Source organism: Lissotriton vulgaris, chromosome 3_1 (genome assembly GCF_964263255.1).
Source record: "Lissotriton vulgaris chromosome 3_1, aLisVul1.2, whole genome shotgun sequence".
Classification (NCBI taxonomy): domain Eukaryota; kingdom Metazoa; phylum Chordata; class Amphibia; order Caudata; family Salamandridae; genus Lissotriton; species Lissotriton vulgaris.
In genome coordinates, this window is record NC_141689.1 from 1,392,059,136 (window position 1) to 1,392,087,011 (window position 27,876).

The 27,876-nt window shown below is 45.8% G+C and overlaps 1 protein-coding gene across 1 annotated transcript in view; it reads left to right on the plus strand.

Moving 5' to 3' along the window:
* The window catches only part of SLC25A51 (solute carrier family 25 member 51), a 60,845-nt gene extending 35,205 nt beyond the window's left edge, over window positions 1-25,640 (plus strand). The window contains exon 3 of the mRNA XM_086961864.1: window positions 23,225-25,640. Within this exon, the coding sequence (XP_086817990.1) occupies window positions 23,227-24,180 (954 nt within the window). The 5' untranslated portion in view covers window positions 23,225-23,226 and the 3' untranslated portion in view covers window positions 24,181-25,640. The remainder of the gene's footprint in view (window positions 1-23,224) is intronic.
* The last annotated feature ends 2,236 nt before the right edge of the window (window positions 25,641-27,876 follow it).

Genomic DNA, 27,876 nt, shown 5'->3' on the forward strand with positions numbered 1-27,876 from the left:
TAAATGCTCCAGAGCCCACAATTTTTTTTTTTTAATTGCCCTCCAGTCCACCCCTCGCAATAGATCACTAATCAAATGCGCTAGACGATTGTATAAAAGCACCATCAATATAAGGAAAGACGAGTTGAGGCGTTGAGCCTGGGACGACCTGGAGAGCGCAAGTGCCCTCAAAGATGGTAAAGGTTTCTGGGCTATTATTAATCGACCACCATTTACGGAGGGGGCGAAAAAGATGAATTCATTGAACCTGGGGGACATCTGCGAATCCCACTTTGCGACTATATTTACTCCAAGCTGTTTGGAGTGAACAGCGAGTAATGATGATCTCCCCGCCGATTCAACACTGGCCTCTCACCTCAGTGCCTCATTTACAGTGGCAGAGGTTGATGTAGGCTTAGCAAAAGGAATCTGCATGAAGGGCCCAGGACCAGATGGGGTCCCGCTAGATTTTCTTAAAAATAAATATTAATCCCTGGGCACCCCTGCTGACTAATGTTTTTAAATTAATTGCAATCTGTCCAATCCCAGCATCTTGGAAGGAACCCATTGTTGTACTGGTGTTTAAAAAGGGGAATACTCAGAGTTTTGAAAAATACCCCTCACACACCAAAAGGCCCCTTGGTGTCATGCTTCATCATCGGGGTCTTCGCACCCCTCTACCGGGATGCGGCGTGCTGCGACCTGCGACTACGCGGGAGCACTTGCAGTGTTGACTATGTGTGGTGTCCAGTGTGTGGGGTATATTAAGAGTGAGTGGGGGGTGTGTAGTGAGAAAAAATTATTAAAAAGTACCTGGCACTAGAGTATGAAAGAAAAATGTATTCTGGACTCTGGCTGGTACTGTTAAAAGAAGTGCAGATTGAGGTCTAAGTTGTATAATGAACAAGACCTCTGGTGTGCGTTGTTGTCGACATGTTTCGGAGACAAGCTCCTTCCTCAGGACGGGGGCACAACCTCCCCTCCCTACTCACGTCTTGTTAAAAATGTGTGTATTTACAGAAAAGTGAAATTTTAAATTTAATATTAGGCTAAGTGTGCCTACAGCGGTCCGCTACAAGCACAATGACTTGTGAAGCTTTCTTGTAGGCTTCATGAGCATAGTCAGGACGCCGGGGTGTTGCTTCAATGGCTATAAGCACAGGACTCGTTGGTCACCGTCTTACCCGGAGCAGCGTGCGGGGTAAGACGGTGACCAACGAGTCCTGTGCTTATAGCCATTGAAGCAACACCCCGGCGTCCTGACTATGCTCATGAAGCCTACAAGAAAGCTTCACAAGTCATTGTGCTTGTAGCGGACCGCTGTAGGCACACTTAGCCTAATATTAAATTTAAAATTTCACTTTTCTGTAAATACACACATTTTTAACAAGACGTGAGTAGGGAGGGGAGGTTGTGCCCCCGTCCTGAGGAAGGAGCTTGTCTCCGAAACATGTCGACAGCAACGCACACCAGAGGTCTTGTTCATTATACAACTTAGACCTCAATCTGCACTTCTTTTAACAGTACCAGCCAGAGTCCAGAATAAATTTTTCTTTCATACTCTAGTGCCAGGTACTTTTTAATAATTTTTTCTCACTACACACCCCCCACTCACTCTTAATATACCCCACACACTGGACACCACACATAGTCAACACTGCAAGTGCTCCCGCGTAGTCGCAGGTCGCAGCACGCCGCATCCCGGTAGAGGGGTGCGAAGACCCCGATGATGAAGCATGACACCAAGGGGCCTTTTGGTGTGTGAGGGGTATTTTTCAAAACTCTGAGTGCTTCAATCACTTTTGATCACTCTTGTCCCTCTCCCCTGTTGGATTCACTTTGTTTATGTAACTATTCCTGTGGAGCACGAATCCAACGACTAGCTCTACCTCCCTCATTTGATTTTGATAAAAAGGGGAATAGAAATGACCTCGCCTGTTACAGGCCAGTTTCCCTCACCGACGCAACTGTTAAGGTGCGGAGTAGGGTAGTTCTTGCCCGACTCTAGGCCTGGGCAACTAGTAAGGGTTTCATTTTAAAAACCCAATATGGCTTACGCAGTGGTTTGGGCACCACAGAGCAGTGCCTAAACGTATCCTTGATCATGGGCAAGTACATGAAGGCATGGAGGGGTTCTATCCACCTTGCCTTCATGGACTTGTCCAGTGCTATTGATACTGTCAACCGGGAGAAATTGTAGGCGCTAATGGGTGATATGGGCATAGAGGAAGCATTGATCTTGCTTCTAAGAAGGCATCACGCAAACACCACCATGGCCATAAGATATGGCCGACAGCGGGAAAGGACCAAGCCCATTGTCTCCACAGAAGGTGTTCCTCAGGGGTGTATTTTAGCTCCTTTTCTTTTCTTGATTTATACCAGTGGTTTATTGGGAAAGAAAATTGATTTCCCCTATAGTAGAGGGAAACCAGTCCCACTACTTTCATATGCGGATGATACCATAATTATGGCCCTGACGGCCAACAGCATACAAAAATCACTTGATGCCTTTACAGACTTCATTTCTGCCCTTGATCTAAAGGTCAATTTTATAAAATCTTATGTAATGGTATGTGACCCTAAAAAGATAAAAAAACAGAAACTTCAGTGTAAGGGGAAGAATATTGAAAAGTTGAAAACCTTTACATATTTGGGAAATATGTTTAATAATGAGATGAAGTGGGAACCACTGGCCACGTAAAGAGTTCAGCAGACCAGCAGGGTTGTGGAGGGGCTCTTCCGTTTTGCCTATAAGCTAAGCCACAAACCGGTGTCTTAGTTAGTTAATTTATATAAAGCTAAATGTTTGTCAGTTGCGTCTTATGGGGCAGGAGTGTGGGGCTACCATAAGTCGCCAGGCACAAGTTGTGGAAATTAAGTTTACAAAAAGACTATTGATGACCCCAAATAGCACCGCAATACTCGCGTCATCGAGACTGGGGATGGAATATGTAGAAGATCGCATTGACATTGCCCCCCCTCCCCCCCCCCCCCTCCCCCCTTCTCTTATGGGCCAAAATATGGGTGTCAGAAGAATTATCATTTTCTAGGGAGGGGATTGAAGATTGCATTAAATTGGACAAGTCATTGATGATCCCCCTGGCTTCATTTTGTGAGGGAAAGGCTATTTATGATTGGTTTGGGGGAGTCTTTTGAGACTCCGACGAGTATCCACAACAAACGCTAAGGCTATTATAACAGAGGCGCATCACACCTGGGCAAGCGCGCGTCACACGCATCGTGAGGCCACTGGTCCCAGTTGCTTGTTCATGGCTAAATAGCAATTTTATCTAACTTTCATTACTAATATACTGACATGATTTTTTTTTTTTTAACAAGATTTAGTTTAGGCACTGTGCACTTTCTAGTGGCATTTCCAAGACAATCTGGGTGGACCGACAATCATCGCCTGTCTTTGTGACAACACTGTAACCCAGAGTATGCTGCATTTTATCCTATTTTGCTCACTTTACAAGGAACGAAGGATAAGATTTTTGGCACCACTATTAAAGAATAATCGGCCCTGTACATATGTTGATGGGTTCAGATAGCTGCAATCACTGACCAGTTCTGCTATTTGTACTGCGGTGTCAAATTTGATAAAAGTTGCAATGGCTATTAGAAAGCATTATGAATGGTGTCTCTGTGAACTATACGAAATCCTCCATATTTCCCCTGACTGATACCACCACCACCTCCTTTCCACTTGACTACCCATTAAAGTGGGCCTATGGCCTGGTTAAGCAGGAACCTGCAGGAAGTCTGGGACATGAACTACAGGCATACAGTGTCTTGGGTGGAAGATGGGGTCACTGCATGGGCCAGTTTCCCTCTGTCTCTGGCTGGGAGAATCGCCATCGCAAAAATGGTGATACTGCTGAAACTGCTGTATCTATTTGTCAACATCTCGATTCCTCTTACGCAAACTTTTTTTTTAACTATACGTTCCTTATTAATCTCCTTGGTCTGGGCGGGCCGACAGGTGTGGATCTCGTTCTGACCACACAATTGTCCCAGGGTGGTATTGGTGCCCCGGACATCCAATTGTATGCTTTCAGTGCACAAGCACAGCTTTTACACTACTGGGCCCACCCAACCCCTATTCAGCCACATACGGCTGTGGAGATGGATGTTGTGGCTCCCACCCCTCTTCACGCGACCCTCTGAGCCTTATAAAAGGGCTGAGGAGACATCGACACTGTGGAAACATTGAGGTGGGCGTGGGATAAACTACGGGAAAGAGCGCATTCAAAAATCTTATATGCTCTGTCCATTCCGCTAGCACACAACCCCATGTTTCCTACTATGGGGGAGGGAGCAAGTAGAGTACTGGCACAGAAGATGGGAATACGCAACTTCGCAGACCTCTACCCGGGACATGCCTCCCCCCACCCCCCCCACCCAGCAAGTGGAGGAGAGCACTATCTCCTTTTCTGACCTTTTTTAGGGGCCACATGTAGGGCACTACATGATGCATTCCCCAACCCCCCCACCTACATTGCCTGCCCTTGAAAACTCAAGACTGAGTCCTCGCAGACTCATCATGAGGATCTACAACATGCAGAATTCCGCCCCTTGCTAACGCCACAAGCCTTTCAGGCGTGGAATACAGAAATGCAAACTGCGCTCACCGAGGAACAGTGGGAATTTTGTTGCAATCAACTAACGGCCTTGTCCCTCAATTATAAGCTATGCCTGATTAATTTTAAATTTCTCCATAGATTCTATAGGACCCCTTCTCAACTTCACTGTATGGGGATTAGGGCAGATGATGGCTGCTGGAGATGTGGCCGTTGCCCCACCTACATTCCTGCATATGGCATGGAGTTATCCTAGGTTACACACATTTTGGTCTGCAATTTTCACAACTATACATGAGATCATCCGCACTCCTAGCGATCCGAATCCCCGTACTAGGACTATTGGGATACGTAAAAAAACACTCCAACTGGGACTCGTAAGTTTCACGCCAAGTTACAGTTGCTTGCCAAGAGGAGGTTGGCTATGCTCTGTGGGAGGAGGGGGCCCCCCTCCATGAAGGAATGGACTTGGGATGTAGCATTTAGCCACACGCAACTATCCACGTTCTTGGAGTTGATGCCATCGGCATCCAGTCCAAAAGGCATATGGGAACCCTTTTTGGGCGCGCACACGTACACAGGAGGATGCAGACCCCCCCTGGGGTTTCTGTCGACTAGTAGATGTACCTATGGGTGCCTACTGGTGAATAATTGGTGAAAGCAGGGGCTTTGCAGAAGCAGAATGATTCCGGTTTACACTGGTGAACACAGGTTGGACCTATCTTGGGAGCATGACGGGAAATGTTGAATTTATAGAACTAATGCTAGGTGTAACTGGATGTACGTTATATACTATGTTATGTTCTCTTTTTAACATTGGTGAGGTACGGGATTGGACTTGTACAATTAGATCTGAAAGAGACACGTTAGTGATAGATTCCTTACCTTAGAATATCCCCAGGCGTCAGACTGGATCCGGAAACTTTTTGCGTAGCAGTACCCTTGCATGTCGATAGGCGTCGTCGGTGGCTCCGCTTCCGTCGTCGGCGCCGTGATGACGTCGTTGAGTACTTGGTCGCCGCCTCTGCGTGCTGACGTCAGTTCTTCTTTTTTCCGCGCCAGCCAGCTCAGATCTGGAAAAAGCAGTAACCCCAGTCAATTTTTGACTAACTTTTTGAGATAATTTTTGATCCTTCTCGAAGTCTTGCGACTCCGATCGGTGCCGTAGGGATGCCTGGTTTCAAGCACTGCGAGGATTGCGACCGCACGATGACGGTCACGGATCCTCGCCACCTGTGCCTAACTTGTCTAGGCGTCGACCACGACGACAAGGCCTCCTCAGACTGCCGGGCCCTCTCTTCGAAAGCCAGGCAGGAGCGGTCCCGCAGGCGACTCGAACTCCGGCAGTCGGCCCCGCGCCGCGTGAGGTCCCGGTCACACGGGAGGTCGAGGGACAGGTCGTGGGGACAGAGCCACCACACCGCCCACGTGGCTCCTTCAGAGTCGCGGGCGTCGCGTTCCGCCCCACACCCATCCGGTCCCTGGGCGAGACGCGACGCCGGAGGAGATTGAGCGCTTCCTCATGGCCATGAGGTCCCTTTCTCCTCCGACGGGCTCCGTGGCGCCTTCGGGCCCAGCGGACCCGCCTGGGGTCCCTTGCGGGTCGGGGGCTTCGGCCCTGACGCCGTCAGGTGCTTCGACGCCGCCAGCGCCTTCGGGCCCGGCGCCGCAGAGTCAAGCGCTGGACCTTCTTCGAGCTCTGGATCGTCACCGGTGGACCTCACGACCCCCCCGGCGTCGGTCCGTCAGGTGTCGCCTCCGGTGCCGTCCTCGGGCGGCGCCGCCCCCGATTCCTCCTTTGCTCCGGTTCCGACGTCGGAGCTGCGCCGCTGGGTGCCGCATCCGACGCCGTTTGGAGATTTTCACTTCTACGAACCGGCCCCATTGATTGAAAACCCTGAATACCAGGAGATGGGTGATGAGGAGGTTTGGGAGGGGTCTGAGGACCCTCTGACCAGGGAGTGTCAGTCTTATGACTGGGCAGGAACCTTGGGGAGGCCAGTGGCCTGGACACCTCTCCAGACACTGGTTTTGTCTCCCCTCCTACCGTGGCTTCGGAGGAGGGGGCAACCTATAGCGTGGTGTTGATGAGGGCTGCCAAGGCCTTGATCCTTGAGCTCCCCGTCGCGGCCGTGAGGACTAACCTCCTCACTGAGGTCCTTAAACCGCAGTCCAGCTCGGCCGTGCCTCTGCTGCCTTTTAATGAGGCCTTGACCGATGTTCTTTTGGGCACTTGGTCCAGGCCCGCTACGGGTTCGCCCGTAGATGGGAACGTGGCCAGACGCCACCGCCCGGTCCCCGGCGACCCATGTTTCCTGTCCACCCACCCCAACCCCGAAAGTCTGGTCATCCAGACCTCCAATTCCCTGACTGCATTCCCGTCGGCCCCGCTGGACAGGGAATCCAAGAGGTATGAGAATTATGGAAAGAAGATATTCTCCTCCCTTAGTTTGGGACTGCGGTCTTCCAACACCGCATGCCTCTTGTGCCGTTACACCCACTCTCTGTGGGAGACGGTGGCGGAAGTGCTGCCAGAGTGTTCGTTGGAGGTATGGGCTAAACTCGGCCAAGCCCTTGTGGAGGGCCGAGATGCAGCCAAGTATTCTATCCGGTGTGGGCTGGATACCACCGACTCGCTAGGCAGAGCGATGGCAACGACAGTGGCGGTGAGACGTCACGCCGAAGACACCACCCGCACGATGAACACCATCCACTCCGGATCACCAACCGACCCCGGATCACCAACCGATCCCTGCCCCCACCACGTCTTCAACAAGGCCGACTCCATCATCGCACCCCAACTCCGGGACATCATCAACACCTCCTTCAACACCGCCACCTTCCCGGAGAGCTAGAAGCACGCCGAGCTCAGCGCCCTCCTGAAGAAATCAACAGCGGACCCCACCGACCTCAAAAACTTCCGCCCCATCTCGCTCCTCCCTTTTCCCGCCAAAGTCATTGAGGAGACCATCAACAGACAGCTTGCCACCTTCCTCGAGACGAACGGATCCCTCGACCACTCGCAGTCCGGTTTCCGAGCCAACCATAGCACCGAGACCGCCCTCATCGCAGCCACTGACGACATCAGATCCCTGCTCGACAACGGGGAAACAGCAGCCCTCATCCTCCTGGACCTCTCTGCAGCATTCAGCACTGTCTGCCACGCACCCTAGTCCAGCGCCTCAGCAACATCGGAATCCAAGAAAAGGCACTGGAGTGGATCATCTTGTTCCTCACCGGAAGAACCCAGAGAGTCCGCCTCCCCCCGTTCAGATCCGAGGCCACCAAAGTCATCTGCGGCGTGCCAGAAGGATAATCACTCAGCCCCACCCTCTTCAACGTCTACATGAGCCCCCTTGCAGCCATCGCACGCCAACACAACCTCAACATCATCTCCTACGCAGACGACACCCAGCTGATCCTCTCCCTCACCAACGACCCCGCCACCGCCGGAACCAGCTTACACGAAGGGATGAAAGATGTCGCCAAGTGGATGAAGAACAGCCGCCTGAAACTGAACTCAGACAAGACGGAAGTCCTCATCCTGGGATCATCGCCCTCTGCCTGGGATGACTCCTGGTGGCCCCCTGCCCTGGGCACCACTCCCAAGCCAACGGACCACGCACGTAACCTGGGCTTCATCCTGGACTCCTCCCTCTTGATGACCAGACAAGTCAAGGCCGTCTCATCATAGTGCTTCAACACCCTGCGCATGCTCCGAAAGATCTTCCAGTGGATCCCCACCGAAACCAGGAAGAGTGTCACCCAGGCACTAGTCACCAGCCGACTGGACTACGGAAACACCCTCTATGCCGGAAACACAGCCAAACTTCAGGAAAGACTCCAACGCCTCCGCACGACTCGTCCTGGGCATCCCCGACACAGCCACATCTCCGGCCACCTGAGAGACCTGCACTGGCTCCCCGTCAGCAAGAGGATCACGTTCAGACTCCTCACCCACGCACACAAGGCTCTCTACGACCTGGGCCCCAAGTACCTCAACAACCGCCTGACCTTGTACACTCCCACCCGCCAGCTACGATCGACCAGCCTCGCCCTCGCCACCGTTCCACGCATCCGCAGAGCCAACACCGGAGGAAGATCCTTCTCCTACCTGGCAGCCAAGACATGGAACTCCCTCCCCATCCACCTCCGGCTAACCCAGGACCATCTCTCCTTCAGGAAGTAACTCAAGACCTGGCTTTTCGAGCAGTAACGGACCCCTCTCCCCCAGCGCCTTGAGACCCCTCCGGGTGAGTAGCGCGCTATACAGATGTTATGATTGATTGATTGAATGAATGTCCTTGAGAGATGGTACCATCAGAGAATGTTATTGATGTGGTGTGCTATTATGGATGTGATAGTTCTATCTTTATAATTGTGGTGACACCGTGCCAGTAGGCCTGACTTTTTATAATTGCGCCCTATGATCCTATGCCTAGGCATATGTATAGGAAATACTATGATTTATGGTTATGATTTACAGGGGTGGCAACTGTTTTGAGGTTGTCACCAAAGTTATTTCCATCTACCTAATTTGTAAATATTTCAAAATTAATTTGGAGTATTTAAGTGTCTGTAATAAAGTACTTTTCCTTTTTATAAGAGAAATCACTGACTGGGGAATGATTTATTGAATGTTGGTGCATACCAGCAAGCTGGGGGTACTAGCCCACACCACCTCTTCTGAGTAGGCCTTAGATTGCTCTACTTGGCTACCCTGAGAGATTGAATTGCTGTAATGGGGTTATTAGTTCCCAGTAAAGAGAAGTTGCTGACGTTTCACTGGAAAAGGACTCCCATCCTTTGCATCGAATATCGCATTTTCTTACAGACGCTGTTTGGTACTTTAATTTACTTATGCATTTTACTGTGTTTTATCCATCTTGCTTCTAGCTGTGTTTGATGCTTATTTTTCATTACTCTGACACCGTTCTCTAAATTCTTGTAAATTAATTGCTACATGTGATTTCATGTTTTTTTGTGATCGACTGGCTCTATGTTGTATATTGCAACACATGCAGCACTCTGTGCTGTATGAATACTGTGTACCCTAGACATTGCAATACACCTGAGGAAGACTCCTTCGCGCAACTGTCGTCTTGCTTCTAGTTAGAAATGAAATATGCAGCACATTTCTCTTTTTTTTTTAATTTATTTTTTTGCAGATCACTGACCTACGTTCTTCTTTCACGAACGTACATAATCTTTAAGACTTTAGGTTTAGGATCAATGCTTACGCTAACGTTTTGACACGAACAATAAAAAAATGCAAATGCTGCTGCACCCTCATTGAGATTTTGGAAGTAACTGTGTCTGCATATTCCGTCGCCCTGTTATCTGGATGTAGGCTGCTGTGATTAAAACTTGCAGTTAAGATTCCACTTTTGTTTGCAGAAACGTGTTTTGTGTACATCTGCATGTGGCCGGAAAGAAAACTAATATCCGAAGGCTACTGCAGAAAATCGTGAAATTGCTTTTCGAAGACATTTCCCAGTTAAAATAAGACTGCCAACTTTCAGCGAAGTGGCTGCAAGTGTACAAATCCGGCATGAACCAGACATTTGACTTCCCCAGGCCAAATACCGCATAGACTGTAAACACTTCTTTCTCCACCTTCGTGTTTTGGATCATTGCCAGCAGGTGAAAGCGGACACCACGTACGTTGAGGTTAAACTTGCTGAGCAGGGACATTATCTTAAAGCCTTTTAACAAAGGTCTCTCCAGTTTCTAATATGTACAAAGGTGGAGCAAAAAGATAAAGGCGAAGGTCGGGCGGATAAACGAGATGTATTCATCCAGGTGCAATCCTAAAGCGCTGCACACCCGAGTAAAAGAAAGAACAATGCAATTCATTGACGGCAATTAAGAAACCGCGACAGCATTCTGAATTGCCTCTGAGCGCCTTTGTTGCTCTCTTCCTCTCTTGGAATAGGTTACGGTAGCGAGGATAGGGTTTGAATACATGCCATTTCAGCATTTTTCTAGACGGAAGGTATTTTTTTTCCTACAAGTCCTGGATAAAAAGGTAATGGGGTGCCCCCGTTTGGCGCCTTTGCACGATTTGGGGGTAAAAACGTGCTCCATGGCATGTCCATCAGAGAGGTTTTGGTGACTAGAGTCTGAACAGCTAGCTATATTTCATAGGACCCTTAGTTTAGAGCGGGTAAAGGGCATGGGTGCGAGCCATTTACATTATATGCAAAAAGGGAAGGGGTATCCCCGACTAGAGTTCCTAATTCGGGATAGATACAGTGTTTGAAAAAGCAGAATAATTAGGAACTGGTTTAACTAAAGGACAAGACCTGACATGAGACAGCAATAACTATAAGTGAACACCGTGCATGGTACAAAAATATATAAGTTTTATTTTATTAAATTAAAGCAAAATGTAACATTTAGCCATGTTTTTAAATTACAACGATCAGTGTGTCTAAATAAGCTTCCATACAGTTCCTAAATAATGAATGTCTTTGAAATGTATTGAACTGTACCGTGAACAAAATTGTATATTACTGTATATATGTAGATTTACCATCACATGTATAGTGGAGGCATACACACAGAAAAACATAAAATAAAGTAAAAATGTTTGTATTTTAACCACAAAGAAACCGCTTTAAGTTAATAAAATAAAACTTATATATTTTTGTACCATGCACGGTGTTCACTTATAGTTATTGCTGTCTCATGTCAGGTCTTGTCCTTTAGTTAAACCAGTTCCTAATTATTCTGCTTTTTCAAACGCGAGCCATTTACATTGCCATTCTTTCATATCTTCGTTAGTTTGCCATTCTTTCATATCTTCGTTAGGTTGCGTATGTGTGTGTGTGTTGCCGGGTTCACGAAAGTCCTCGGGACTGTGCTTTGAAATTGCCCAAATTGTAATTTTCTATGCTTTCGCCTAACCCTCAGGGCCATATGTATCATAGTTTCGTTTTGCGATTCCTAAATAGCGATTTTTAAGGAATCGCTATTTAGGAATTGCAAAATGGTATGTATGAAGAAAATCGCTTTTAATTAGCGATTCCTTAATCTTCCTTAATTGCGAATTCGCATTTTGCGAATTCGCAATTAAGGAATAATTTCCAATGCATTCCTATGGGCCAGGAGGCCCATAGGAATGATTTCCAAATAATTCACAAATTGCGAATTCGCAATTTGCTAATCTCAATTTGAGAATTATTGCAAGGGTGCAGGGGTGTCAAGGACACCCTGCTGCACCCCTGTAAATTACATGTGTGTGCATATGGCGCACATACATGCCCTATGGGCATGTATGTGCGTCACATGCCACAATCAAAAATACAAATTAGTGTATCTTGAACAGAAATTGCAATTTACCACCAACTGGAAGTTGGTGGTAAATTGCGATTCCTTAAGCTAAATTTGCAACAGTAAAATGCTTCATACATAGCATTTAAGGAATCGCAAAATTGCGATTCCTTAAATTCTATGGCAAATTAAGGAATCGCAAGTATTTGCGATTCCTTAAGATGCGATTGTTTGATACATTTCAATTCATGCTAATTAGCCTTTTTTGATTCGCAAAGGCCGAAATTCGGCGAATTTCGGCCTTTGCGAATCAAAAAAGGCTTGATACATATGGCCCTTGATGAGCACATTTTCTGCTGGAGGACTGCACTTAAGGTACATTGCCTTGTATTATTTTTTAAAACTTGGGGCATATTACTAAGGAATAGCGATATTTATCGCAAAATGCGCTTAGCACAGTTTTTTTTCAACGCTGCCTATCGCTGGATATGTTAGCGGAGAAAACATGCTATTAGCAACATTTTTCTCCATTGTGCTAAAATATCCAGCGATAGCTGCGAAATGCGTGAATATCGCTGAGAATACAGTGATATTCACGCATTAGCGACAAAATGCTCTTAGCCATGTTATCCAACTCCCATTGGATAACATGGCTAAGAACTGGTCTGGGCAGGTGTTAGTATTTGGAGATATTCGCACTTAGCGTGAATATTTCCATCCCTACGCCTGCCTTGCTAATAGGCGATAGCGACGTTAATGACTGCTTTCAGTTGCTAACTGGTTGGGTGCGCCCACTTTGCATGTAATTAGCGATAAACATCGCTGACCTGCAAAGCGGGCCCCAAACCGCTCGCTATCACCTAAAAGCTGTCGCTAACATTAGTTATCGACAGCTTGCTGATAAGGCGATAGGCAATTATCGCCGCTTTAGCAGCCGTTTTCGGCCGCTAAGCGGCGATAATTCTATCGCCTTGCTTGATAATATGCCCCTTTGTTTCCTTTACAGGGACAATATATTCCTTGTGGTAACATCGCTTTCTCCAAACACTTGGGGGCATATTTACAAGCCCCTTGCGCCACTTTTGCGTCATTATTAACATGGGGAAAATTACGCAAAAGTGGCGCAAGGGGCTTGTAAATCTGCCCCGTAATCTATAGATGTGCAGGGCAGTTATTTATCCCTAATATACACAGATGTGACAGCCTTTGATGACACTAAATTTAGATGTGCAAACTGAGTGCAAATCCGATCCCGAATGTTTTACAGTAGTACGCGAGTTACGACTTTGTACTTATTTACTGTCTCCCCAAAGGCAGCATGTGCCCTGTTTCTCCCCAGTAAACAACTATGCTCCATCATCACACCTGCAACTACAGCTGCAAGCAGTTGCTTATAAAATTTGATGTAACTGTGTTTATTGCTCTAAATTCCATTTTTGTCCATAAATATCTGCAGATTTAGTTTTTTAATTCCAGTGGTACCAGCTTTGCCGTCACTTGTGTAAAATCCAGGGTTGTGCTGAGTTAGGAGGAACATTAATGTATGCCGGTTTAGCTGTCTGCCTTTCATGTTTCACAGGCGGCTGGAGGAGTTCTTATAATTAATGTTTACAGTATATTTTCCTTGAAGCTACTCCTGTATTGGTAAAGTGTGGCATATGGTTGCTTCACGAATCACTGTCTTATTTATGACAAGCTTGCAGGTTTAGTTTTAAGTCTAGCGGGCCATTTAACTGTGAAGCATGCAGACGGGGGAAATGTTCTTGGATTTGAATAGACCAGACTATACAGATGATCCACTTGGAGCTGAACCTTTATTTCGTTCCAGGTCTGGGCAATTCAGCGCTGTTGCCATTTCAGTTTTATTTACCCTTTGAGTTCATCTTAAGAACTCTTTTGCTGAAAGAAACCCAAGTGCTATTTGGAATTTTATTTAAAAAAAAGAATTATTGGGGGGCGTGGCTAGCAGCTGAGCATGGCGGCAGCCTAAAAGAGGAGCTCCGTAGACCGGACTGCCTCTCCTAATATCCAACCACTTATCCGTGCAGATAAGCAGCTCTAACGGAGGGTTCCGAAAGCCCGGGACCGGGCGGGACCCAGGGCAGCAACTCCGGAATCTGTCCGACACTGGAGACGGAACTTACGTCGAGACGACCCTGAGGCCTTGCCAGCCATAAGAAGCCGGGACATGTCCTGAATCATCGGCGGAAGAGAGACAAGGGAGGTGCGGTTCGTCCCCACCGGAAACACGCGACCACACTCCGGAGAGTGGCTCATGAACTTGGAAACAGCAAGACTTGTTCAAACTGTCTTCATTAACCTCGACTACGCCTAAGGAACCAAACTTTAGGCGGTCGGAAGAAAGTTCTCCCGGACAGCAGTGAGGCGAAACCGAAACCTAAGAAGAACAAAGGGCTGGCCCACCATCTTAGTGCGCAGTACTCGACGGGTCGGTCGCCTTGAACACCGCCACCTCATCGTCAAACGACTTTATAGAGTGGGACCCCTGGCCCAATAACGACAGCTACCGACCCGCTGTAAGACTTGCAGAATCACAAACTGGGGTCTGGCCGTGCGGGGAGGAGGTGGCCCACGAGAGGAGGCAAGTGTCGCCCAGTTACATACCGGACCCCACGACACGATTGGGCGGAATACCCTGTGAGGCTTCTAGGGTACGAAGGAGTAAGAATGGCTGGAAAGAACACGAGAGGGGGCACCACGCAGACCCGAATTGATCGATTTGCCAGTGGTGGGGTAACGTCCTCCCCGACGGCTACAGCCGGCAAAATGGCGGAAGGGGCGAACGCGCAGAAAACACTGGACGATGACATGAGGACACTGACCCAGGTGCAGGCCACGGTGGGCTCGATATCTACTGAAATCACTTTGATCCGTGCCGACTTTCAGAAAATGTCGGAGAAAGTGAAATCGATGGAAGTGGTCACGAAGTCCCTTGTAGAGGACGTCTCGGAGCTCCAAACGGAGATGCAACATTTGGCGATAGAGAACAAAACACTGCGTGAAAAGCTGGACGATCAGGAAGGTCGCTCAAGACGGAACAACATACGAATTCTTGGCGTACCGGAATCCGAAGGCGTTAGAGCAACTGATCTCTACGTGGAGGACCTAATTAAAAAAGAGCTCCAACCCAAAGGACTGTCTGCCTTTTTCTCTGTGGAGAGAGCACATCGAGTGCCGGGAGGCAAACCTAAGCAAGGAGCGACGCCAAGACACATCCTGGCTCACCTCTTCAACTTCCGGGACAGGGACGCCATTTTACAGGCGGCCAGGGTGTCCCCTCCGGTGAAGATCCTCAACTCTACTCTGGCCTTTTTTCCGGACTATACGGCGGAAGTTGCGCGCCGTAGAAGGACATTTCTGGAGGTCAAGAAGGAACTGAGGGCGAGAGAGATCCCCTACTCCATGCTTTTTCCGGCGCGGCTGAGGGTGGTATCAGACAATAAAACTTGGTTCTTTGACACTCCTGAACTTGCAAGAGACTGGCTCGATGGGTGGAGACCGGCGACACAGCCTCGTAGATCTAATAGATCGAAAAAGGACAAACACATGGGGCTCCCGGAGGACTCGCAGACGTCTCACAGGATGGAGGAAGAAATCTCACAGGACGGAGATGCGGTGGAGGAAGGTGCCGGCAAGGGACATTAATCTTCGCGGAGGACACTCAGAATCTTGTTTCTGTATTTTGCATTCTGCCAGGGGGCCGGCTACAGGACACTAGGCTGAGGGCTTCCAAGGAGTGTATGAGGGGCCGCCGGCTCCGGAGACTCTTCACCCCGCAAGCAAGTATTTGGTGTGGGGAATGGGACAGGCACTCTGCTACGTTGGGGAGGCGGGCGGTTCTGAGTCCGTATGGCAGGGGGGCAGGGAGGGGGGTTGTTCAGGGAATGGGGGGGGGGGGGTTCTAGGTTTCTTGTTTTGTTTGACTCATGGAAACACTATACAACACGGCGAAATGCAAGCTTACAGGGGGGTATACCGAGTACTATGGCAAGCAGAGGTTGAAATGTATAAACTAAACATTATAGGTGTGCATGGCACGCGACTTACGATCATCTCCTCTAACTGAGAACATAAGCACGGGTCCGATACCTCCATTACAAGTGATGTCCTGGAATGTGAGAGGTCTTGGGGACAAGATAAAGAGGGGGCTGGTCCTGCAGGGTATTAAGAGACTGAATCCAGATCTAATCCTTCTTCAGGAGACACACCTAGTGGGGGGCGGCGAGCAAAGCACTGGATAGACGGGGCTATAGTATGGTGGTGCATTCAGACTTTACCTCCGGGTCTCGTGGAACGGGTATTCTAATGAAAAAGGCGTCTCGCTTCATACTGCATTCCACGAGAACCGATGAGTATGGCCGTTTTGCTGTGGCGATTGGGCAGTGGGAGGGCAAGCCCCTCAACGTGGTTTCGGTATACATTCCACCAGCGCTGCACGCGACCACTCTGCCCGAATTAGGGAAATTACTGTTAGATCTTCCGGAAGGTGACCTAGTGTTGGGAGGAGACTTCAATGCAGTGGCACACAACTCGCAGGATAGATACCCGACCAGAACACACACGTCTGGTCCGTCCCGCTTTCACGAATTTATCGAGGCACAAGGGCTAATGGATGTCTGGCGGCACCTCAACCCTGAGGGCCGGCAATACACTTATTACTCTGCAAATCATAATAGTTTGTCCCGCATAGACTACTTTTTCACACTGGGGAATGGTCATCTTACAATCAGTGATGTGCAGATTAGGCCCAGGGGTATTTCAGATCACTCCCCCCTAACACTGAATATCTCATGCCCGGGGAGGGTGCGCAGAAGGTTGTATCCAATCTATCTGGGGTATATTAAGGTACCACATATACGGAAGGAATTAAAAAAGGCAACCCGACACTACTTCGCGGAAAATACTGGTTCGGTGTCCTCTCCCACTACTTTATGGGAAGCATACAAAACAGTTTTGAGAGGTCATGCCATTACAACAATAACAGGGCATAAGCGCGCGCAGCAACTGGAGTTGAGGGACCTAGAGTTGGCCCTGGAGGCAGCAAACACGGCCCACACGGACCACCCGACAGAGGAAACACTACACACACTTACACTACGCCAACAAGCCCACACCAATCATGTTCGCCTGCAAACGATGGAGAATATAACAGCAACGGCAAATAGAATATATGATATAGGTGACAAGGCCAGTAAACTTCTGGCCTGGTTAGATAAGAGAAAAGAAGGTAGCAGGGCCATACTGCAATTGGCAGACCAAAATGGAACACTACACTCGCACCCTTCAGAAATAATTGGTCTCCTAGCAGATCACTTTCAGGAGGTGTATACTCCGGAAAGGGAAGTCACGGCGGCTGCTGCGACGCTGGCCCTCCAACCGGTTCGCACCCCAACCTTACCCCAAGATGCGGTGGATGAACTGGAGACAGACCTGACAGTACAAGAGGTGCAGGCAGCGATTAACACACTTCACACGGGGAAAGCAGTGGGCCCCAACGGGATCCCGATTGAGTGGTATCAAACGATGTCAGACACACTAAGTGAACCACTGTTAGCGATGTTCAAGGATAGCCTGGAGCGGGGGGTGCTGCCCTTGGATCAACGAATGGCCACTGTTGTTGCTATCCCGAAACCGGGTAAGCCTCCAGCAGACTGTAACTCATACCGACCAATCTGGCTACTCAATGTGGAAGCCAAGATACTGGCTACTAGATTGATGCCCCACCTTTCCCTCCTGATTCATCCAGACCAATCCGGTTTTATGCCACATAGGAGCACGGCACTTAACCTCCGAAGAGTGCATGGCGCACTGGGGCGGGCCTCCTTATTGACAGAACCAGCGGTCATTCTCTCGTTAGACGTAAAGATGGCATTCGATTTAGTGGAATTTCCATACCTTTTCGCAGTTCTGGCGCACATGGGCTTCGGCCCTAAATTTATTGCGTGGATAAAACTCTTATATACGGAACCTGTCGCACACGTGACGGCCAATGGTCACGTTTCACGTGACATGCCGTTGGCTAGAGGAACGAGGCAGGGCTGCCCGCTCTCCCCTCTGCTGTTTGCGATAGTTCTGGAGCCACTAGCGGCTATCATTAGAGACACTCCTTTATTAAAGGGGGTGAGTTGGGGGGAAAAATGGGAGGACAGTCTCCCTTTACGCTGATGATATGTTGATATACTTGTCTGATCCGGCCGCTGGTATCCCTATATTACTTGACCTGTGTAATACGCATGGTGTTTACTCCGGTTACACGATAAACTGGTAAAAATCGCTGATTTACGAACTGAAGGATCCTCTGCCGCATATACCCAACGACTGCCAGTTGACCATTGCAAACCCCTCGTTTAAATATTTAGGCATTCATGTCACCCGAGGCGCCTCGCAATACTTTACGCAAAATCTGTTACCTCCACTTACTCGTTTAAAGGCGGATGCGAGGTACTGGATGAATCTGCCATTGACGCTATTGGGTAGAGCGGCTTTATTTAAAATGAAAGCACTTCCGCGCTTTCTATATATACTAGAGAATACACCGACCTTTGTCCCACCCTCGTATTTTAGGAAGGTGACAGCAGTCCTTTCAGGCTTGTTATGGGGAGAACGCCCGGCGCGAGTGGCACATATAAAACTCAACCGTGGATGGTACAACGGTGGGATAGCACTGCCAAATTTACAACTATACTATTGGGCAGCCCAACTCAAGGTGATAAACCAGTGGATCCACGCACCACACGAAGACCCAGCATATATGACTGATAGAACTCAATTAGGAACACACAGCCTACTGGCACCACTATATAACAAACGTCTATTGACGAAACTGGTAGGCCCGACAAAGCACACGGTATTACTATGGCATAAGGCGCAGGCTAGATTAAAATGGGGGGACGTAATAACCAAACTTACGCCCCTGTGGGATTCTAAAGCATTGGGGTGTCTGAGACATAGTAAAGGATTCACCCAATGGGACAATATAGGGATTTCCACAGTGGGAGACCTGTGGACGAGTACTGGGGTGATCTCCTTCACACTCTTACAGCAACAATATGACCTAGGGCCCACTGAGACATACAGATACATACAGATCAGACACGCATTGATGACGGCCATAGAACCAGGGACCAAAGTCCCTGAATCCTCACCGTTGGAAGACCGCCTGCTTACTGATTATATGCAAACAGGAGCTACATCACTCACTTATCGTAAACTGTTAAATAATCTACCGGACCCACTCCTCAAACTACGGTATAAATGGGAGACCGAGTTGGGAGAAATGGATGAAACGGACTGGAATGCCGCACTGGCATCCCCGAGAGAGGCAGGCGTGTTGGCCCGCTTCCGTCTAGTACAATTCAAAATACTACATAGGGTCTACTACACTAGAACTACCTTGTATAGAATACACAGGGCGGAGCATCCAAATTGTCTGAGGCTGTGGAGAGGAAGGAACACTCTTACATTCACTTTGGGGATGTCCGATCATTAGCGAATACTGGAGGCGCATTATGAGAACAGTTTCACAAACACTGGAGGTATCACTCACACCAGACCCGAGGGTTTGCTTATTGAACATGTGGGGGAGGACGAATCTAACTAGACAGGGGCAGCAGTGGGTGGTGATAGGAGCGATGGTGGCCAAGCGCGACATAGCGCAAAAATGGGGGGCGAGAGACGCACCGACACTGGCACAATGGTGCAAACACATGGACAGATTGATGATTATTGAGCGAGCGGTCTATAAGACAAGAGCCAACCCTCGCAAATGGAATAGGGTTTGGCTGCCATGGAACAAGTATAGAGGTGACCTGTGTGACCCTTTGCCGGAAGAAGGAGGATAGCTCTGATGAAGAGGATGAGCTTGAACACTAGCACATACCCATGGACGGGCAGCTGGGGGGGATACGGGTGTGATGAGACCACGGGGATCACATGGGTAAGAATAAAGCATAGTACATTAGTAAAGCCCCACCGATATAGACGATTGACCGAATACTGAAGCATTAATAAATGTGTTTATAGTTCCTAATGAGTCTAAAGTTCTGTTCTAACCTTCAAACAAAAATTAAAAAGTAAGACTATTTATTCTGTACGTACAGATGGAATGGTTGACGCACCATGTTCATAAATGCTGCTGGACCGGAAGGTTGTCGGCTGAATAGCTGTGTATTACAAACATCGGAATGTATAAGGCGTGCGAATGTCATTTATACACGCAAATGATGTAAAGTCTATTTGTCAACTGTAAATAAAGTCTTACAACCAAAAAAATATATAAATATATATAATATTGCCAGAGTATATAATAAAACAAAATTGACAAATATGGAAAATGCGGCTCTTTGCATTTCTTGTTGTACAGGGTAAAAATCTAGCACAACTCAGTAAAAAAAAAAAAAGCAAACCTAAAGCCCTGAAACGTTGGGGGGAGAGAGTTACTTTTAAAAAGGAGGAAAGAAAAGAACCAAGGGGAGAAGACCAAAACAAGAAGTTTTAGCATGGATCATACAACACTGCCCTTCAATGTTGTCGCATCAAAATTAGATCAAAGCATCAGGAATCAATGTGCCCCTAAATCGGACTCTGCTGTCAATTTCTCAAAGTGGTGTACTCCATGGATTTCATATTTCCACCCACTAAGAGGCCGAGGGCTTCAGACTGCTTTACTGCCGGCAATCAACCGTCTCACAGCCAATATCCCAAAGAACATAACATAATCCTTAGTGACCTGATCGTGCCAATTATTATAGAATTCTAAGGTGAGACACAACTGGTTACTTCCGAAATCGAAGAGAAAATGTAATTACAGAGTGACCTGAATTTGGAACACAATGGAAACAAATGCAATCGTTCAGCCAGATATGCCTAAATATTGAAGGGGCATGTAATCTTGCCTTACCTTATCAAAGCTGGAATTGACGCCCATCCCAGCCTTTCAGCAGTTGGAAAGATACTTGAGAAAAGGTGACCTTTAAGGGCATCCTATCATGCCTCTTAATGGGAGAATTTCACCTCTGCACGATATTTGAGACATTTACTTCCACATCCCAGGTCATCCAAGCACAGCACTGTAAAACCTTGAGGTTTTACATCTGTGGCTTTCCTCTGTTTTAGGGGGCTTTCATTCAGCTTGAAATCGACATCCAGGGTTTTCACCAAATGCATTGCTCCAGTTGCAGTGAACCTCTGGAGGGCGCTACCATGTCTTCCCCTATTAGAAACATTGTGTGCTTAACGCATCATTGCCAAGTGCTTAAGGCATCATTGTCATTACAAAAGGTTCAAGAGGTGATGGCAGCTCTGCTACAGTTGATGCAATTATTAGGTGTCTTCTACAATGCAGGAAACTCCCCCTGGACGTATGCCGAATTTAACGTTCCTGGGAACGTACTAGATTACTAGCCAGTGCAAAGTTTAACCTGTCACCAGAGAGGGCACAGGAGTTGTAGCTTTCTCCTATCCCCACGCCTTATGCCCATGAGGCCTATCTGACCATTTCAGTTAACAGATACAGGTTATGACATGCGTCTACCTGGAAAAGCAGTTCATGATCCTCCCACCTGGTGGCAGGGGTACCCACAGCTTGATAGTAAGCCTCCTAATAACACCAGCATTTGGAATGCAATCAATCTCGCCTTTGGGACCTTTTATGTATTTAGCTATGCAGCACATTAGCCTGGGTGCTGAAACATCTTCTGTTCTTTAACATGGAGGGAAAATAATCACCAAACTGCATGACATGCCAGGTACTGGAACACATGGTGAAAAATATTCCCTTTGAGCAAGAAATGGTATAGTCCAAAGCTCTGTTTTTAATATAAAATCAGGGCCTTTGGTGGTCATATCATTGTAAATATAAGATTTGAAATAAAATATTATTGTCTACGGGTGCTCATGGAAGACCATTTCTATGGACTAGAATCTAGAGAATGCTAAAGTGATTCTGGTATTTCTCTGACCCCTGCTGGTCATTTTTTATCAAGAAAGGTAAATAGAAGCAGTTGCTAGAATTAAAAAAGGAGAAAGCAATTCTGGTATTTTACTGACCTCTCCTGGTCGTTTTCTCTAAGGCCGTTAAATAGAGGCAGTTGAGCAGAAAAAAGTCCCTAAGTGGAAGTAGAAGAGTCCTAAGGACTGATCTCCAGAGCCCACAAAGTACATACACATATAAGTATATACAAGATATAAGTATATACTAAAGTATATACAAGCGGTCTCGAATGCTTGACCTAATAAAGGCAACTATCATGCCGAGCCCTACATAAATCGAATTTGGCAGTTTTTTAAAGACATCCAATGATTAGCGTATAACTGAGTAAGTAAGCTTTATTTGTATCAGTTAATTTAAACCATTACAAAGCGCTAAAAGCAAAAAAGAAAAGAACTTTATACACCGCAAATAATCTCTATTCCATATATTGATAGGAGTTAAGAATTATTTTATCAGCAACTAACTTGGCAAATGCATAATTAGTAATGCGTTGCCCTAGTAATGAATTAAAGCACTAAAAGTGGCTGAGTGCATAAACTTAGTGAGCAAATGAATCAGTTCTGTAGATTGGATAGAGTTCATTTTCTACTTTCCTCAATTATAGATTACCATTCCTCATCTAAAACGTTAGCCAAAAATTTAAAGATAAATATAATGCACATGTTTTTAACTTTAAAATCCAGTACTTGTTGTTAAAACGCAATATGTAAAAACGATGTGAAATTGATAGCGAAATAATTTCTTCATTGATTAAATTTATGCTCTCAAGTCTACTAACAATCTGAGGTATTAGTTGTCACTGTCCTCATTTTTTTTTTTTTCTACTTACAGGGTTTTATCATTCAGTTGCTTAACTGCCTGCCGTATATATTTCAGGTAGTGAGCTGACTATAGTGAAAATGTCCCAGATTGGCAGGCGGCAACTAAATCTTTACATGTTCTTAGATTTAATTGCCGGAACACCTGCCGCGCCAATACCTACTAAGAGTCCAGTATAAGTGATAGACTTCTCCACAACTGATTACTGAAGTTCCATCTTGACTGTTTATATGGACACTTTAGGTCCATTCTGTAATCCTAGAAGGTAAAATAGGTTCTGCGCTGTGATTGTACAGTATTTTCATTACACTATTCGAATGTTTACTTGAGGCCCCAGTAGTCATGGATTCTAACAACATATAAGTAAACAAAAACAGTATAGATTTGAAGAATGTGTTTTCGTTGCCTAAGTGAATTTTGTGTTGAAACTTTTTGGAAGGGTAGACTATCAGTCCTTACGTTATCCATCTGTTATGTGTAGCACATAAACGCAAATAATTGTTATTTGATCAATTTGGCATTCCTCTTATTCAGTAATTGGTATTTATATTTGTTCCAGCTATGAAGCATCCCAGCGTCACTCCCTGTGAAGAAAGAAACTGCACATCAGTCAGGATGGATTCAGAAGCTCACAAAAAAAGCCAAAATGATCTCCTATTATCCAATTCAAATAATGACTTCAGACATCACATTATCAGTGTCAGCTCAGGAAAACATTACTTTTGTGGTTACTTTGCTGCCTTTACCAATATAGTTATCACCTTTCCCATTCAGAAAGTCCTCTTCCGACAGCAGCTGTATGGACTAAGGACAAGAGATGCTATTCGTCAACTTCAAACTGATGGAGTTCGAAACCTGTACCGTGGGATCTTTCCTCCCTTGATGCAGAAGACAACCACTTTGGCACTCATGTTTGGGCTTTACGAGGACTTTTCAAGCCTTCTTCTTCAGCATACCAATGCTCCTGAACTTGTGACTCGCAGTATGGCAGCAGTCCTGGCAGGTACAGCTGAAGCTCTCCTCACTCCTTTCGAAAGAGTTCAGACTTTACTACAAGACTACAAGCACCATGACAAGTTTACAAACACTTTTCAGGCATTTCGAATGCTCAGGGATCATGGAATGAGGGAGTACTACAGAGGCTTGGTGCCCATCCTTGTTCGCAACGGACCCAGCAATGCCCTATTTTTTGGTTTAAGAGGGCCCATCAAGCAATCCTTGCCAGAAGCCAAAACCTACAGCGCTAATATAGTTAATGACTTTATCTGCGGTGGGTTACTAGGAGCAATGTTAGGCTTCATCTTCTTTCCACTGAATGTTGTGAAAGCTCGCATGCAGTCACAGATTGGAGGAGAATTCCAGTCTTTTAGAAGAGTGCTTCTCATAATCTGGACCGAGCGTGATGGCAAGCTGACTCATTTGTTTAGAGGAGCCCATCTGAACTACCATCGTTCCATCTTGTCATGGGGTATCATCAATGCAACCTATGAGCTTTTGTTGAAGCTCTTGAACTAAGCCATGTCATGTACCCAAGTAAAACTGCGCTAAGTGACAAAGTGTTTTTTTGTATTTCCGAGGAACAAATTGAAAGTTCATTTGGAAACAAAAATGCCTTGACATGACATGGAATTGTTTTGTAAAATGTGTCCATACGAGAAATGTATAAAATGATTTTTGATCAGCCACACCACTCTAAATCATATCAAAGCGGAAATGTATTTACCAGTGGGTGTTCTTTTAGAGAGTTCTGTTTTGTTATTCATCAATTGATCTTTTTTTATGTTTATGTATGACATGTGACCTCATTTGGGTAGGTTATTGCAGTTAAAAAAAAAAAAGTTACATTTTTACAGTTTGCTGTGCCTGCCCACCATTACGCTTCTTGAACGTTATGTCTGGTGAGTAGGTGCCCAAAGATTTGTGACAGTGAAGGCTCGTGGGTGGTAAACAAAGTGTGAAGAGGTGGTAGTGTGAGGGACAGTGAGCAAGAGCCACGGAACATAATATAAGAATTGTAATGATGGATGCAATGCTCTTAATGAAAAACGTTAAAAGTGCATTTGAATGTCACTGAATTTGGAACAGTAAAGTTTTATTAGGGCCTTTGTTCATATAAAGAAAAAATCCAGCTTGGTTACTCTGTAAATACTGGGCTATCCGTGACCAACAAAGATGCTTGAAGGAGACTTACTATGATTTACTCCCTCATTTAGCCTCTCGGTTAGCTAGTAGCCTGTTGAATGAAGTGCAGAAAGAAACAAAGGTCACTTATGAAGGTTTGTTTATTTTAAGAGACTTTAAAACAGATTTACTTCGAACGATCTCCATGAAAAATAAGGACCATTTGCGGTATGAAAGAAAGATGGAATGTTGGGATGTCAGATGATGTTTGGAGCTGGATATCCTTGAGCTGAGGCAATTTGTGTGCATCCGACAGTAATTTTGGAAGTAAATAAGAAAGTTTGTGTGGTATGCAGAGAATGAAGTTCACTTAACACCTCCCCAATAATTGAGTGTATTGGGATGTGGATAGATCGTTTGTTCAAAATACTTGAAACCTTTAGCAAAAGATTTGTTTTAAATTGAGTTCCTGGTGGAAATGTAAGTCTGCCAAAGAATACTATAATTTGGTGCATGTGCAAAAGTTATACGCGGTTTATGTAAGATTAGGACACCACCTTTGCCTTGGAGGAAGTTCCATCTTGGAGATTTGTAACAACAACAAAAAAAAAACTAATTTCCCATATGCGATTTAATCCATCACAAAGTGTAAACATTAGGATTTGTAACAGGGGGACCTTTTTGTTGCATTAAATCTATAACTTGTCCCCATTCACTCCAATGAAAAGATGGCACATCATTGGCAATAGTGTGTTTTACAATAAAATGTGTAGTACCTTTGTTGTGGGGAAAATGAGCATGATACACATGATTGAGATTGTGATCTTTCTTCTGTGTTTTTCTGAATAATTGACCCCCCCCCCCCCCCCCCCCCCCCTCAGCAAATTCCATCTCTTGTTTGTGTTCAGGTACTCACTCTTCATTGAGCTTCTTCTGATATGTTTTTCACAAAGAATTAAATATTGTTGAAAGCACTAGAGAACATTGACCTATTAAGAAGTATAGTTGAGAGGCTGTATTGAACTCCATTTACTGTGGGTTTGTGTTCAGGCCCAAACCTGATCATTGTTGGTATATTGGGCAGGCCAGATCACCATAATTCTGATGTACAAATATTACATTCTCAGAAAGTGGTCCCAATTCACACAGGCTTTATGCGAATGCAATCTTATTTTGTGACCCAATCAAATCGGCCAGTTCACAAAATACAGAACCATAGGGGGTCGCAAAACAACCTGCCTTGTTGTTAATCATTAATACTAATTAGAACCCATCCTCCCTGCAATTGGCCCGAGTTGCAGGAATGATGGCCTACAAAAGTCAGTGTCTGTGACATTTACAGAAAGATATTTTTTTTTTAATGCAGTTCATTTTCCTTAAAGGGAACGGGACTGCGTTTTTTAAAAGCTTTTTATTTTTTATTTAAAAAAAAAAAGTTTTACTGAGAATTGGCACTGGTCCACTCCTTTGGACATACTCCTCCTGAAACCTTTTTCAGCATTCACAAAGGGGAAGAGGGCTAAAGAATAGGTCTTCCCGTTTGTGAACCACTTACCACCCCAAAATGAGAGTCAGTAGCTGGTCAGTAGTTTGCAACCACAGTTACAGTTGCAAACCATTGATGCATCAGGGTAATAATCGCAGTTTGAAGGGGACGTCCACAACACGCCCCTTCGAAACTTGTGAGCTGAAATCCATTTCTAAACCCATTTACTGATTCAGAAACCGTTTTTTTAAATCTGTAAATGTTATGTTTTAGTAAATATGAAAATGCTTTTTCACGGTCTCAAACCCTCTGATTTAGCTAATCAAAACATTTGCAGGTGTAAAAAGGTTTGTTCACCAGGCTTCTTGTCTCCTCCATGTACATTTCAGTGAAATACTTTTTCTTTAGCTTGTGCTTGCGTTTCTCATACATTTCTGCTTTGTCATTTGGTCGTGTAATCCATTGCATACATTAGACTTGTAATATTGGGTTTCGCTTTTCTGGTTATTGACTATTAATAGATCTTTGCCACTGGAAGGTTGAAAGATATAAAATATGGGTTTCATAACTAGAAGTTTGGCCCCTAAGTCATTAAAATAAACTTGTTTTGATCCTAATGAAAGGATAGGAAGACACTTGTCCGTTTTATATGTTCTAAATGGATGCATGCCTCATCCAATGATAGATTGGTATTGGCAATTTTAACAGCAAGATGGTCTCTTACATGGCACTTAGTTGTTGTCAGAAATTGCACACAGACATTGCATACTTTTGTACATTGTGCTAAATGTACTTACAAAAGAACACTGCTGATAAAGGCTCATTTACTCATCTTAAAACATTTAAATGATATTGTATGAACTGTAGGAAAGTGTTGCCAAAGTGTCTTTTGTTGACCTCATACGCTATGAAAAGTAAGCACTCCAGATCTGTATGGTAGCTATCAGTGTGAACAAGTCTAGAGCTATGTCTGCCTTCTAGGTTTAGCTGGTTCAGTTACAATGAAACCACTGTAGATTTCCATTTTAGCATTCAAGCAATTGTTGTCATGCTTGAGATTTTAGCTCAGGGTTACAAACTCAAGTCCTCCGCTAGTATAATGTTGGGCAAGTGTTAAATGTTAGGCTAAGGTCTTTCTCCTTAATGGGACGGCAGAGCCTTTCAAAAGAAATTAACGCACAACTTGCACTAGTGGTATGGTCTTTGCTGGTGCTGTCCTCACCCCTCCTCTTAAAACCTCTGCTAGTTTCAGCAGAGTGATCTGTTTTCGCATGACTTTATCCAGCATATATCTAGGCATTAGCTTGAGTTGAACACTACTAACAAAGGTCGATCTTTTTTTTAAGGTTTCTTCCTTTTTGAAAAATAAGTGAGGCTGGATGGTTGCATGTAGAGGGGGGAGTGCTATGTTAATAACATACTTGGAACCGTTTTAATTTCCTACACTGACTCTTTACCATGAATGGAATTGCCACCAATTTGTGGGTGTCGAGTCTGCCTCTTTAAGAGCTGCTAAATACCAGAACTGTGTGCAGTCAAGACTGCCCATGCCATGGACAAGCCTAGAAGCACAGGAGTTCCAGCGAAGGTGTCGTTATCTTTTG